Source organism: Cervus elaphus, chromosome 14 (genome assembly GCF_910594005.1).
Source record: "Cervus elaphus chromosome 14, mCerEla1.1, whole genome shotgun sequence".
Taxonomy (NCBI): Eukaryota; Metazoa; Chordata; class Mammalia; order Artiodactyla; family Cervidae; genus Cervus; species Cervus elaphus.
The window spans coordinates 31280900-31294337 of record NC_057828.1 but is presented as its reverse complement, the minus strand read 5'-3'; the positions used below and the strand labels follow the sequence as shown (position 1 = coordinate 31294337).

The 13438-nt window shown below is 50.0% G+C and overlaps 1 protein-coding gene across 1 annotated transcript in view; it reads left to right on the top strand.

Moving 5' to 3' along the window:
• Nucleotides 1-13099, top strand: part of PARP1 (poly(ADP-ribose) polymerase 1) — a 40401-nt gene extending 27302 nt beyond the window's left edge. Inside the window, exons 14-23 of the mRNA XM_043923453.1 lie at nt 1907-2035; nt 4923-5006; nt 6681-6803; nt 7342-7470; nt 8936-9034; nt 9536-9688; nt 10614-10741; nt 11506-11567; nt 12172-12286; nt 12564-13099. Of these exons, the coding sequence (XP_043779388.1) occupies nt 1907-2035; nt 4923-5006; nt 6681-6803; nt 7342-7470; nt 8936-9034; nt 9536-9688; nt 10614-10741; nt 11506-11567; nt 12172-12286; nt 12564-12645 (1104 nt within the window). The 3' untranslated portion in view covers nt 12646-13099. The remainder of the gene's footprint in view (nt 1-1906; nt 2036-4922; nt 5007-6680; nt 6804-7341; nt 7471-8935; nt 9035-9535; nt 9689-10613; nt 10742-11505; nt 11568-12171; nt 12287-12563) is intronic.
• Nucleotides 13100-13438: the final 339 nt, after the last annotated feature.

Below are 13438 nucleotides of genomic sequence, written 5' to 3'. Positions count from 1 at the left end.
GATGACATCATTGATGAATTCCACCAAATATTTAAACAGTTAATACTGGTCCTTCGTAAACTCTTCCAAAAAACAGATGAGGAAGGAACACTTTTCAACTCATTATACAAGGCCAGTATCCTGATAACCAAAGATGGATAAAGACATCACAGGAAAACCACAGACCAATATAGTTATGAATATAAATGCAGAACCTTCGACGCAATACTAGCAAACTGAATCTAGCAGCACACGAGGATTTAGACACGATGATTGAGTAGGGTTTATCCCAGGAATGCAAGGTTGGTTCAACATGCAAAAATCAAATCAGTGTAATATAACATGAGTAGAAAAAAGGATAGAAGCTACACAGTCATCCTAATGAACACGGGAAAAGCATTTACCATGCCCTTTCATGAATAAAATCTGTTCCATGAAGTGTGAAGTGAAGCTTGTAAGAACAGTGTGAGCATTTTTAAGACTGTCACAAAGGAGCGGTCTTTGAAGTTGCTCCTTAAACACAAAGGAGGAATTCATAGATTCATAGTGAGGTTTCTTATCTGAAGGTCACATGACTTGCTTTATCATCAAGATAGAATTATAGTGGCTACATGATCCACTGGGTCACAGTTTTTAGTCCTAAATTATTTCCTGATAATTTCCCATTATTTTTATTTGTAGCTTGATCGTCTCCCTGTATATTACCAGGCAACCTTCCAGTGTCTCTTGACTGATACTGTTGAGGCCATTTGTTTTGACAAAATTCTTACATTGTTTCTGTATGAAAACCTGTTGCTTTTATAATGAGGGGTGGTGCACATTTATTATGCAGAGGGAAAGAGGTTTATTGTAGTGGTACAGGTTTTAATCCAAATCTTTGAGGTCTAACATGTCTCAAAGGGGGATTTGAAGAATTTATAAACTGTAAGTTCTCTAGTTTATAGAGTGTCATGAACTTTACCATTAAAAACAGAAATTAACTCTTGTTTAATGTTGGGGTAGAGAATTTGGACTTGAGTGTTGGACATACTTGGTTACAGTATATGCATATAAATAAGGCTTTCTAACGTATTAATAGTTTGCCTTCAAGTAAAGTTACAGCTAGGAGATGAGAAAGCATGTGAAGACTTGTGTCTCAGCATTGAGAGCAGAGCCACTGTGAGCCCTGAAAACTAGCACACGGGTTCTTCTCTGCTGCTTCGTTAAGCCAGGCAGATTCCGGGAGCAAGGCCCAGCGCCAGTCACCTTCATTCAAGCAGGGTCTTGGCTCAGCCTGGGATCCCCAGCTGGCAGTTGTTAGTATATTAGGAAGAGCAATCCCAGGGAGCAGGGGTGAGGGGTAGGGATGATGCTTGTATGTGCTTTAACATTCTCAAGGGCTGCCTGCAGGAAGTGGGACTGGTTGCTTGATCCTTTGGCACTATAGAGAAGGCTGTGTGAATTCAGTCTTGGGTGAGGCAGTGTAAGAAGAAAGGAGGCAGAATTTGTCCATCAGTCCAGTGTCTCTTGGGTCCACGGTTTGCCCTTGTAGCTGCCAGCACGTCCACGTGGGGCATGAATGGGCTCTGGGCAGGTTCCCAGGCACAGGGCACCAGCAACCCCCCCAGTGTGGGAGGCATGCGGGCATGAAGAGAGTGTGGGTGCCTGCAGGTCTGCCTATACAGAACTGTCTGCTTCGGCGGTGTCTGGAATAAGAATTGGGAGCAGCCACGAGGACCTGGGGTGCACAGGCAGTCTCATCCTGTCCATACTCTACATGTTCCTCCTGGCAACTAACGCTAAACCTTTTTGAAGAACACACAACCTTTTCTTTCTTAGTTCTTTTTTTGCTGGTGGCACTCCATCCTATATCCTTTCTCTGCCAGGTGACACTGCCGCAACTTTGCTTTTGTGGTTTAATTGGGTCTCTTCCTGATTTTCCCTACAGGATGAAGAGGCGGTGAAGAAGTTGACGGTAAACCCTGGCACCAAGTCCAAGCTCCCCAAGCCAGTGCAGAACCTCATTAAAATGATCTTTGATGTGGAAAGTATGAAGAAAGCCATGGTGGAGTATGAGGTTATTGCACTTTTGTTATATTTGTGAACATTTGCTGGGGTGGATGATTGGAGTGCTGAGTTGGCAACGAGTTCAGTGGCTGGTGTTCAGCCTGAGACACACAGGAGCGCTGAGGCCTCAGGTACCTAACTTTCACAGAGAATCATTGGCCTGTTGTGAAATAGATGGTATGTTGTCCCCGTTGCACTTTTTCCCTTGAAGTTGCCATAATGGAGTGTGGGGCATGGTTCTTTTGTGGCTCAACCAAATAGGCCACTCAGAGTTGTCATGGGAAGTCCAAGATGGAGCCCATTTACAGTGAAAGAGCTGCTGTGATCAGCAGAGAGCTTCTGACACTTGCTTCATCAGATAAAATTCATACCAGCCAATTATAGGGGTGGAGGGCAGTGGGAAGTGATGAGTGGATCAGTCATGTTTCTGTCCAAGGAAGAGTGGTGGGGACCACCAGCTAGGGACAGGTATTCTCTGTTTGTTCCCCTGGGAGATGGATGTAGAAGGGCTCCTTGTTCTTGCTGCCTCGAACCTTTGGGCTGCTTTGAAAAAGAAGCAGGGACCCACTGAGTGCAAGAGTTGCAGATTGTTAGCCTTGACCATTCCGCCCCTTCACCAGCTTGCTTCCTCTCTGCTTCTTCCCAGGGCCTTCCTAGAGGCTGCCAGCCAGCCTTGGAGAAGACAAGACAAATCTGGGTTGTAGAGACCACTAGCAGCTTCTCTTCCTCAGCCCTGCATCTCCCTGTCTTGAGCCCAGCCTGGCAGGACTGCTCGGGCTCTGCTGTTGTTACACTGTTGGGTCATGTCTTAGACAACCCCTAACAGATGTGACGATAGCTAGGGCTTGTGCAGATATCTTATTCAAGTAGATATACAACCAGGCTTCTGGCTGGGAGGTCTGACAAGTTTGAACAGCTTATGGGCAGGCTCAGCAAGAATGCCTAGAGAAGAGGTGTGCTGGGGCGGGCAGGGGCATCTTCATTTCATGAATCTTTTAAAAGAAAGGTTGCATATATCCTTTCTGGCTTCTCTGTGATTCATACAATTTCTCAGCTGTCATCAGACCCAGTCTCTTTCTGTGAAATGAATTTTTTTTTTAAGATTGTCTTACACTCTAAAATGGGCTTTCCCTGGTGGTCAGACAGTAAAGAATTCGCCTGCAATGCCTGAAACCTGGGTTCAATCCCTGGGTTGGGAAGATGCCCTGGAGGAAGGCATAGCAACCCCACTCTAGTATTCTTGCCTTGGAAAACCCCCATGCACAATGGAGCCTGGTGGGCTGTCGTCCATGGGGTTGCAAAGGGTCAGACACGACTGAGCAGCTAAGCGCGCACACACACTATAAAACAACCTAGAGACAGGGAACTAAGTGGGTTGAGCATGTGGAGAGTGGGGCACCCACTCCCAGCCCAGTGGACTCCACGTGGGGTCGGGTGGCCAGGTAGGTAAGGAAACGTAGTAACCAGGGGCACTGTGTGCTCCCTCACTGTGTGAGCCCTGAGCCCAGAGCAGAGTCCCAGCTGGGGCGGGGAGGGTGTGCGCTGAGTCCAGAGCCCGCGCTCCAGCTTTGCAGCCTCCTCCCCTCTGCAGCCCACAGTCAGGAGTGGGGGTGGCTTGGTCTGGTTGAGCCCTTCTCTTGTTCTTGTGGGCTGTGTCTGTGCAGTAAGGGTGTAGGTTAGAGAGACCAGGTCTTCTTAAAACCAGCACCAGAATTACCCAGCTCCGGGAGACGCTTCCCTCAGAGTCTCTGCTCTCACTCTGGTCACTCTGCTCTTGGAGCATCTTCTGGAGTTCCCTCTCTAGAATTGCATTAGAGCCAACTCACAGTCCATGCTCGGGTCACTCTGCTCTTTTACTGTACTGTGTCCTTGGCTCAGAATATATTATCCACCTTCTTGTCTGGACTGCACTCCAACTGTTTAACTCTTCCCAGAAACCAGCTCTCCCTGGGGATGGACGGACAGTACTGAGGCTGCAGACGCTGTCACTACTGGTCCCTGATTGGTGCCTATTGGGCTGTGAGCACATTCACATCCTCTTAATATTTCATCTAATCAGATAGCAGTTCCACTTCTTGAGGACTTGTCCAGCTTCATCTTTGTGCCAGGCCCTGCAGGTGCTGGAGACGCAAAGATGGGCTAAGTGCAGTCCCGGGGCCAGGAGCTCAGGGGGTCTGCTGGGAACAACCCTAGAGACAGCGGCTCAGGATTCAGAGCAGGGGGCTCCGTGGGGGGCTGACAGAGGAGGGGACCTAGCCAGCATTCAGGCAGGTCGCTCCCATAGGGAGTGGGTGCCTCGCTCGCTAGCTGGTAACCAGACCCCTGGCCACAGAGTTCACGCTTCTCCCACTGCAGCCAGCTCCCTGCCTTCCTGCTGGTTGCCAGGGTGTTGTGAGCAGCACTGTTGTAGGGACAGATGTTTAACCTTCGGGGTGACTGATTTGAGGGGTACATTGTTATATTGATGTCAGTATGTATGTACAGGAGTGTGTCCTTCTAAAAATAACTTTCACCACTTTATGGTTATTTTCTGGCCGGAGATGGCCTTGGCTCTGAGACCGCAGGGAGGGTCTCACTTGGAAATTAGAGGAGAGTCCTGCTGTGTCTTCCAGAAGTGTGGGACTGTTTCAAACCCAATCCAGGGGTGGGGGCTTGGCTTAGTCTCTGCCATAAATGAAATGAACAAGAATCTTCTCTCACAGACTCCCGTTCACTGCACTGGGGGCGGGGCTGCAGAGCCTGTGGAGTTGGGTCACCAGGTCGCCCTCGGAGGACCAGACTGTGGCTGCTGCTTTGGGAGCCCAGGAGGCCTGGGGTGATGTTCAGCCCAGCTCTCCCGTCATCGCGCCGGACAATGCCCAACTTTCAAAGGGAAAAAAATCCCCCTGTCTCCTCAGATTGACCTTCAGAAGATGCCCTTAGGGAAGCTGAGCAAAAGGCAGATCCAGGCTGCGTACTCCATCCTCAGCGAGGTCCAGCAGGTAAGACATCAACCTCTCCTCCAGCTGCCCAATGTGGGGGGCAGGGGTGTCTCCTGGGCTGCCTCTCATCCTTGGGTGGGCAATGCAGCAGTACATTTACTCAAGGTTAAGGAAATAGACGTACTGTTTCCGCTGATTTAGATGGTTTTCAATTCACCAGGTATGGTAAGAGAAAGTAAGATGGACACAATTCTAATGAATTGGCAGTGTTTTCAGTTGTCAGATATGAAGTAAACACTGTATGCCTGATGAGGAATTTCATTCTCCTGCCTCGTAAAAATATTCTGATTTTATTTTGTGTGTCCTTAAGAGAGGCTGAGCTTATTTTGCAGTTACTAGGAAATCATCAAGTAGCAAGTTAAATATCGCATTGCTCTTGTTCATGTTCATTCCATGTCAACTTGCTGAGCATCTCCCAAGGTCCCCTAGTCCCCAGTGCCTTCCATCCTCTTCCCTGGATGGGGCTGGAGGGTTCCACCTGTGTTTGGGAGTGGCACATGAAAGAGGAAGACCACACAGGACACTGAAGTCGGGCCAGGGCAGTGGACTCTGGCTGGTACTGGAGAGGAGGCCCTGAAAACGTAGCGGTTAAATCCGGTTACAGCCAGTCCTGAGCAGTTGACCTCTTTCCTTGTTACCCGCTGCCGGAAACCTGAAAGGCTTTCCTCAGCCCGAGCTCTTTGCTTTCCAGAACGTCCAGGCGGAGGGGCTGGGGTGGTGTCCTTTGCCTGTTGCGCAGACCAGCCTGTAGCACAGGCAGAGGTTTACAATGAGGACAAGCCCGTGTCACCGTGAGAAGCCCACCTAGGGCTTCAGGTGCTGACTTGTTGCCCCTTTACCCTCCTGTCGGCACTGAGAGTGTCGGCCAAGCATGTACTGACCAGTGGTCCAGCTCCTCGTCTCTGTGCATTTACTGAGCACCTTCTGCATGGAGCAGTATCTAGGAGTGCGGCGTGGGGAGGGGCTCGCCTTCGTGTGCCTGACCCTGGCCCTCTAGGTGGCGCTCAAGACAAATTCCTCCCCACCCCCCCTTAAAGATGAAGGTCAATGGCCAAGGGTGCCTGATTGGATTTTATAGCAAGGGGCTTTTTCCTCCCCCTCAACTTTTTTTCTGACTGTGCCAGGTCTTAGTTGTGACATACAGGTTCTTTGTGGCAGTGCACAGGCTTCTCTGTAGTTGGTGATGCTTGGGCTTAGTTGCCCCCACGGCATGTGGGATCTTAGTTCCCCAAACGGGGAACAAACCCACATTCCCTGCATTAGAAAGCAGATTCTTAACCACTGGGCCACCACGGAAGTCCCCAACAGTTTGTTGTGAACTCTTTTCAAACATGCAGAAAGTTGAAAGACTTCTGCAGCAACAGCCAACGTGCCCACCACCAAGATGCCCCAGTGAACATTTTGCATAGTGGTGCAGGGTTTATGGGTGTATAAGTGCACAAGTATCTGTACAAGTGAAATCGTGTACAGGAAGCCCATGTGTCCTGAGCCACCCAGTTTGAGGATGGGATCCTGCCGCTGCCTGGCTGAGTGACAGACACTGCAGGAAGGTGGTTTCCTGGCCTGGCCACACAGGCTTGGCAGCAGCATCCAGCTTCCAGAGGAGAAAGCCTGGCCAGGTGCTGGGAGCTCAGCAGTGCCTCAGGCCGTTCCCTCTGTTTCCTCCCCACAAAGGCACTGTCCCAGGGCAGCAGTGACTCCCACATCCTGGATCTCTCCAACCGCTTCTACACGCTGATCCCCCACGACTTCGGGATGAAGAAGCCCCCGCTCCTGAACAATGCAGACAGCGTGCAGGTAGCGCCACGGTCCAGGGGTGGCCACGGGTCTGGGCTCTGCAGGGTTGGGCGTCACTCCCTCATCACTGCCCCTCTGTGTTGTGATCCCTGAGGGCAGCGGCCAGCTGCTGGGCTCTCATTTCAAAGTAGGATTTCTCCCCATATTGGGAGCCTGACCATGGGTAGGAGAGTTGGGTTTTCCTGCCCTTGCTGAACCACATCAGTCTGGGGAAAAGGAACCATAGGAGAGGGGGGAGCATCTTTGTCCCTGCTTTCCCTCTCTCCTTCATTAGGGAGCCAGTGAGAGGTCTCCACAAGTCACCAGTGCATAGTAGAGAAACCCCACACATATGGCCATGTGGTTTCTGCCTTTTCTGCCCTAGGGAGCAAGCTTCCTTAGCATTCCAGAATCCTTAGGCGTGTTCCCTATGAAGAGAGAACGGGCTGTCCCTCGACACCTGGGAGGGACCTCGTCACTGTCTGTGTTGGACGTTGTCTGGGTTCTGGGGTCTTTCTCTCTCACCTTGTACTTAGCTCAAGGTTTTCCTTTCCTCCAGGCCAAGGTGGAAATGCTGGACAACCTGCTGGACATTGAGGTGGCCTACAGTCTACTCAGGGGTGGTTCTGATGACAGCAGCAAGGACCCCATTGATGTCAACTATGAGAAGCTCAAAACTGACATTAAGGTAACAGGGCCCGCCCTTTCTGAAGCATCAGACCCTCTGTCCCAAGAACAGTGGTCCCCAAACTTAAGCATGCATCAGGATCTCCTAGAGAGCTTGTTAAAACAGATTGCCGGGGTCCAAGGATTGACCATCCTGGTAAGGTTCCCAGGTGTTTCTGCTTGTGGTCCTCCGAGAACCTCAGGGCCTTCATCTGTAAAGAAGCACCTCGTTTGCGAGGCAGGCTTCCAAGTCAGGGCACTTCCAAGTGCCTGATGGCAGCCGTAATAAAGCTGCAGTGCCTAGGTTCATGTTCTCTGGAGTCAGAGTGGCTGTGTTGGTGCGCACATTCTTGAACTTGGGTCTGTTGGAGGCTTGGGCAGAAATCACCCTGCCTTGGCCAACCGGAGAAATTTTTGCCTTAGCTGTGAGCTTGTCCTGGATTTGAGCCTGGTCTCACACCTCGCGTGTGCCTCATTTCACAGCCCATGTCCTGCCCTGCGGTGTGAGGAGGTTCAAGTACACTGGGATCTGTTCAGCCTGGTGTCCTATGTTTACATAACTAAAAAGAGCCTTTGCTCCGTGCTTAGGACAAAGTATAGGTTTTATGTGGTGTGTGGGTGTATGCAGGGTAGGATATCAAACAGCCTGGTTCTTCATGAAGGGGGTTGTTAATGTCTCCATTAATGATTGTGAGGCCATTTAATTAAGAGGCAATGAGGAGAACTAGAATTTCTGCATTCTCTGAACTTTGGATTAGACTGTGAAAATATAAGTCCCATCACACACTCATAGATTTCGGCAGAGATTGCATTATTTGACGGTTATTTAGTGTACATTTGCTCTGAGCCACAATGTGCCTGTCCCAGAAGATTCAAATGGAGCACCCATCACCATCGTCAAAAGCCCTAGAGTCTGTCGTATCCTTGCTGCTTTTGGTTGCAAGTCTTGGCTGCAGGGTGTCTCCTGGCCCCCAGGGTTTAAGGCATGATTCAGTTCAGGACACACAAGCAAAGTCGTTTCCGACTCTTTGTGACCCTATGAACTGTAGCCCGCCAGACTCCTCTGCCCATGGAATTCTCCAGGCAAGAATACTGGAGTGGATTGTCATTCCCTTCTCCAGGGAACTTTCCCGATCCAAGGATTGAACCCAGGATCTCCTGCTTAAGTTATGGTTAGGGAGACTATTACCTGACAGCCAGCTCCTCATTGTAGAGGTTCCCTGCTCCCAGACAGCGAGCCCCATGTTCCTAGCTTTTGTGATGTCCCAAAGCATAGGGTTCTAAGTAGGAGGGAGGCTGGGATCATGCAAACAGGTGATGAAGAAGCTGATGCCCGAGGAGGTGGGGGGCCTGGAACACAGGCTGACTGTCTCCCACCTGGGCTCCACGTGAGCCATGTATTACTTGTGTATCAGCTGAGCCTATCGTTGTTCTCCCTGCCTCTGTGTGGCTCTCCTTGCTCTGATTCCAAGACGCTTTACTTCTAGGTTGTGGACAAAGATTCCGAAGAAGCCGAGATCATCAGGAAGTATGTGAAGAACACTCACGCGACCACACACAACGCGTACGACTTGGAAGTCGTCGACGTAAGGCTGTCTCCTCCCTCTGCCCCCTTTGTGTTCTCCCAGCTCTTCCCGGCCCATTCCTCCGACCTGGGCCTGGGTAGAAAAGAGCGGTTGGCTTTGCTTTAAATAACCAGAAGAAATGACGCAGTTGTTTGTGGGACACAAAAGTCCATAGTCTTGTGGTTGAGGTTAGCTTTTTATTCTGTTTTAAAGGACATTTCCTCCCTACCATTCCAAAAACCTAGTTCTAACCTAGCTTTGGAATCAGAACCATTAAGAGAGATTCAAAATAAAGTGCCTCAGGTGTGCCTCTGCTGCATGCAGTATGAATTTTAGCTGCTGGTCCCTGCTGGACGAGACCTTGAGTGGGGCCTGTTGCCACATCCCAGCCTGATTGGAACACCTTACATACTGCAGAAGGCCTCACATGTCCCAGCTCTATCTCTGTGTCTCATCGGATCTTCCAATTCCCCACAGTAACTGTGACTCCTTCCACTTCTCTCCTTTTAATACTCTGACCAGATCTTCAAGATAGAGCGCGAAGGAGAGAGCCAGCGTTACAAGCCGTTTAAGCAGCTGCATAACCGGAGGCTCCTGTGGCACGGGTCCAGGACCACCAACTTCGCAGGCATCCTATCCCAGGGTCTCCGGATAGCCCCACCTGAAGCGCCTGTGGTACGTGCCTGGCCTGGGAGCCACAGCAGGAGAGGGGTGGGCTCTGCCCATCTCTGCAGCCATCTCCACTTGAGTCCTGGGGGTACTTGTGTGGGAAGCCTCTGTGTGCCTCTGTGACCATGCGGCCTTGTTTAAAGACGTAGGTGTAGCCGTGGTGGTTGAGGTGAGCGTTGCTGCACATCCCTCTCCTGGCCTGACTACCAGGCTGCACACAGTTTCTGGAACAGAGGAAGTGAAGTGTTTTCCAGACCCTGCTGTGAATGACAGTTGGGTGTGTTGACTGGCAGAGAGCACAGACTTTGGCCACGGGCCAGGCTGAGTCCCCACCTGCCTCTCCCACCTCCCAGCCAGGGACCTCCAGTCTGCCTCGGTAGAGCCCGACCCAGACTCAAGTCAGACCGCTGTGTCAGCTGCTCAGTTACAGACATGACCTACCAGGCAGGAACTTAAGGGTCTGCCAGGCCCCTTGTTCTGTAGCTGCAGAAAGCGAGGAGCTTGAGGACCAGACTCAAGTGTGGCAGAGTCCACTGTGCTGTGCGGCGGCAAACACTCTCACGTCTCTTAACCCCATTTTCCCTTAAAGGAATAAAAAGTATAGCCGTGTTTACCAGGTGTTCACATGTGCCACACCCTGGTCTAAGAAGCCGTTAGTAGCTCATTTAATTTTCACAGCAGTCCCATAGGGTTCTTTTTCCCAGTTCAGCGAAGAAAGGGGGATCCAGAGAGATCCAGTGACTTCTCAGAGCCCCTAGGCAGCAGTTGGAGCTGGTATCCAAACAACCTGGTCCAGAGCGCAGGGCTCTGCCCACTGTGGGGAGCGCTGTGGGGGGCGCTAGTAACCTGTCACAGCTGTTTTCTTGGCGCCTGGCTCGCAGTCAGCGCTCCCATGAGAAGGTTTTCAGCTGTCCCTTTTCCATCCTTCCAGACAGGCTACATGTTTGGTAAGGGGATCTATTTCGCCGACATGGTCTCCAAGAGTGCCAACTACTGCCACACATCCCAAGGAGACCCAATAGGCTTGATCCTGTTGGGAGAAGTTGCCCTTGGAAACATGTGAGTAACCCCACCTCTGGGGCTGGTGGCGCTTGGTGGGGGTGGATGGGGTGAGCTGCAGGAAGGAGCTTCCCCTGGCCAGGGGTCATCCTGGAAATTCCCCACCATGGTTAAGAGGACCCACCAGTTCGGCAGTGGGTGTCAGACACCAGTGCAAGTTAAGTGAATGAGGGAGGCACAGAAATGCCTCACGAAACCAAGAGAGGAAGACAGCCAGAACTCAGGAACTGGCAGTTGTGTTCTTCCTGTGGACTGAGAAGCACAGAGGGTGGTCACTTCATAGCCCCTGTCCCCCTACTGATATTCAGATTTCCTGTCTGAGACCAAATCAGGTTGAATTGGAATCTTAATCCTAGTTGCAGATTCCTTGCAGAGAAAACTGATTGGCCCAGCTTGGATTGGTTGTCCACCTTGGCCTTATTGACCATAACCCAAAGAGAGCAGGGTTATGTAATAGACCAGGCGGGGTCTCGGGGTCATGGACTGGACAGAAAGTTCCAGAATAGCAGCTACACCATAGCTCTAATCAGGCCCTTTCCTGGAATTGGCCTTCTGGCAGTGATCGTTGGCACCAGCTGTTCAAAGGGGGCTGCACCTTCCATGTCTAGAACCAGAGCAGAGGGGAGCTCCTAGCAGGGAAGGTGGACTGGGCTTTCTGAGTATTGGTCTCAGCAGCTTCCGTGGCCTTGCTCTGCTGTTCGTACTGTTGGTCTGAGAGCCCAGTGACCTTAGAGGCTCTTCTGAAACTACCTTCTCTTATATAGGTATGAACTGAAACACGCTTCTCATATCAGCAAGTTACCCAAGGGCAAGCACAGTGTCAAAGGTAATGTGTTTCGGAAGCTGCTGCTGCAGATACCCCAGATGGCACAGGGAGGGGGCTTTCTTTCCCCCAAAATCATAGTTTCTGTGGCTAGCTGTTACAAGTTCTTTTTTTTTTTTTTTTTTTTTTTTTTTAATGTTTTACTCTTGCCACAAATGACCCTGGTTTTACAAATGCCACATAGAAGAGTTCTGGTTCCAACTCCTAATAACCAGGTGCACTGGCTTTGGGTTCTAACCTGACTCTTAGCTTCAGTATTTTTTTTTTTTTTTAAGCTTCAGTATTTGAGGGCCTTCTGGTGGCATAGTGGTACCTGGAGCTTCTTGAATTGCTATAGTTCATATCCCATAATGATTTAGGACTTCCTTCTGCCTAGTTGAAGCGAGGGCTTTGGGATTCGACTTAACAGAAAGCAGGGTGGGGGCACTACTATGCTGATGAAAATCAGTTAGACTGGAACTTGGTATATACTTACAGCTTTATGTCTGGAAGGAGGACACAGTATTGGGATTTGTATGTCTTTTCTATGTATACACAGATCTCATCTCTCTGAAGCGTTTTCGGCATGTTTCCACAAATCATATCCCATCTGCCTTCTTTCCTGCAGGTTTAGGCAAAACTACCCCTGACCCATCGGCTAGTATTACCATGGATGGTGTGGAGGTGCCTCTCGGGACAGGGATTTCGTCTGGTGTTAATGACACCTGTCTGCTATATAACGAGTATCCTTTACATGTGTGCTGTGTGCGCCTCGAGCAATGGTCTGGGGCTGTGGAGCCACTTAAATGCAGCCCGTTCACCCGGGGGCGGGCTGGCTCAGGACGGTCCCGTGGTGGGTCTCACGAGGAATAGTTCTGCTCAGCGGTCTCCCTGGTCAGGATGAGAGACCCAGCCCCCAACCTGGGAGGGTTTGTGGGGTGTGGCCGCAGGCCAGCTGATGGGCAGCAAGCACGCCCTCCATTGTGGAAGCGTTTGTACCTTGACACACTTCCCCTCCAGGTACATCGTCTATGACATTGCTCAGGTCCATCTGAAGTACCTGCTGAAGCTGAAGTTCAACTTTAAGACATCCCTGTGGTGAGCTGTGAGGGGTACAGCCCGCTGACTGACGTGCTTCGCACTGACCAGGCAGAAACCTCAGCTGAGTTGCTGAGGCATAGTAGCTTCACTCAGTCTCCTTAGAAAGGATTTTATATGAACACTTGGTCACATGTTTCAACAATTTTCCCAGCTTTTCAAATCCCTTGATTGTGTTGGGTGGGGGAGCGGGCGGGGGGTTGTTTTGGGGTATTTCTCCTGCCAGCCATAACCCTGGTAGGTACAACTGACAATAGAGGGAAAGTTGGGGAGGGTCTTAACTGTCTAGATTAGTCCAATGAAAGAGCCTTGCAAGCCACGTTAGAACGTCTGCCTTACTGGTTTCCCCAGGGAAGGAAAAAAATAATCTTCTACCCTTGTTTCTAAGTATTCATCTTTAGTTTTGGAAAAATGTTAAGTGTTTATTTTGAAGTCAAATAAAAACTAATTTCATACTATTTAAATTTCCTTTTTTTATTATTTTGTAATTGTTGTCACCCTTTCAGCCTCTTGTTTTTCGGTGAGAAGTGTTGGGAGACCACAGGGAGGAGCTTTAACAATTTCTCATACTGAGAAACAAAAGGCACTTTCCTTTTCTAGAGACTCTTGAACGTGGAAGCTCTCGGAATACGTAGTAGTTTTAGGTTGCATTTGAAATTCTCAGTTTTCCTCTGAGCAATTTTGTCTTCTAAATTAAGACTAGCATCACCAAAATACCAAAGGGCTAATAGTAATTCTGGATTAAAATGGAAATGGCTTCTGTCCTTATGTGTGTTTGGTCTCATTCTGACCATGGA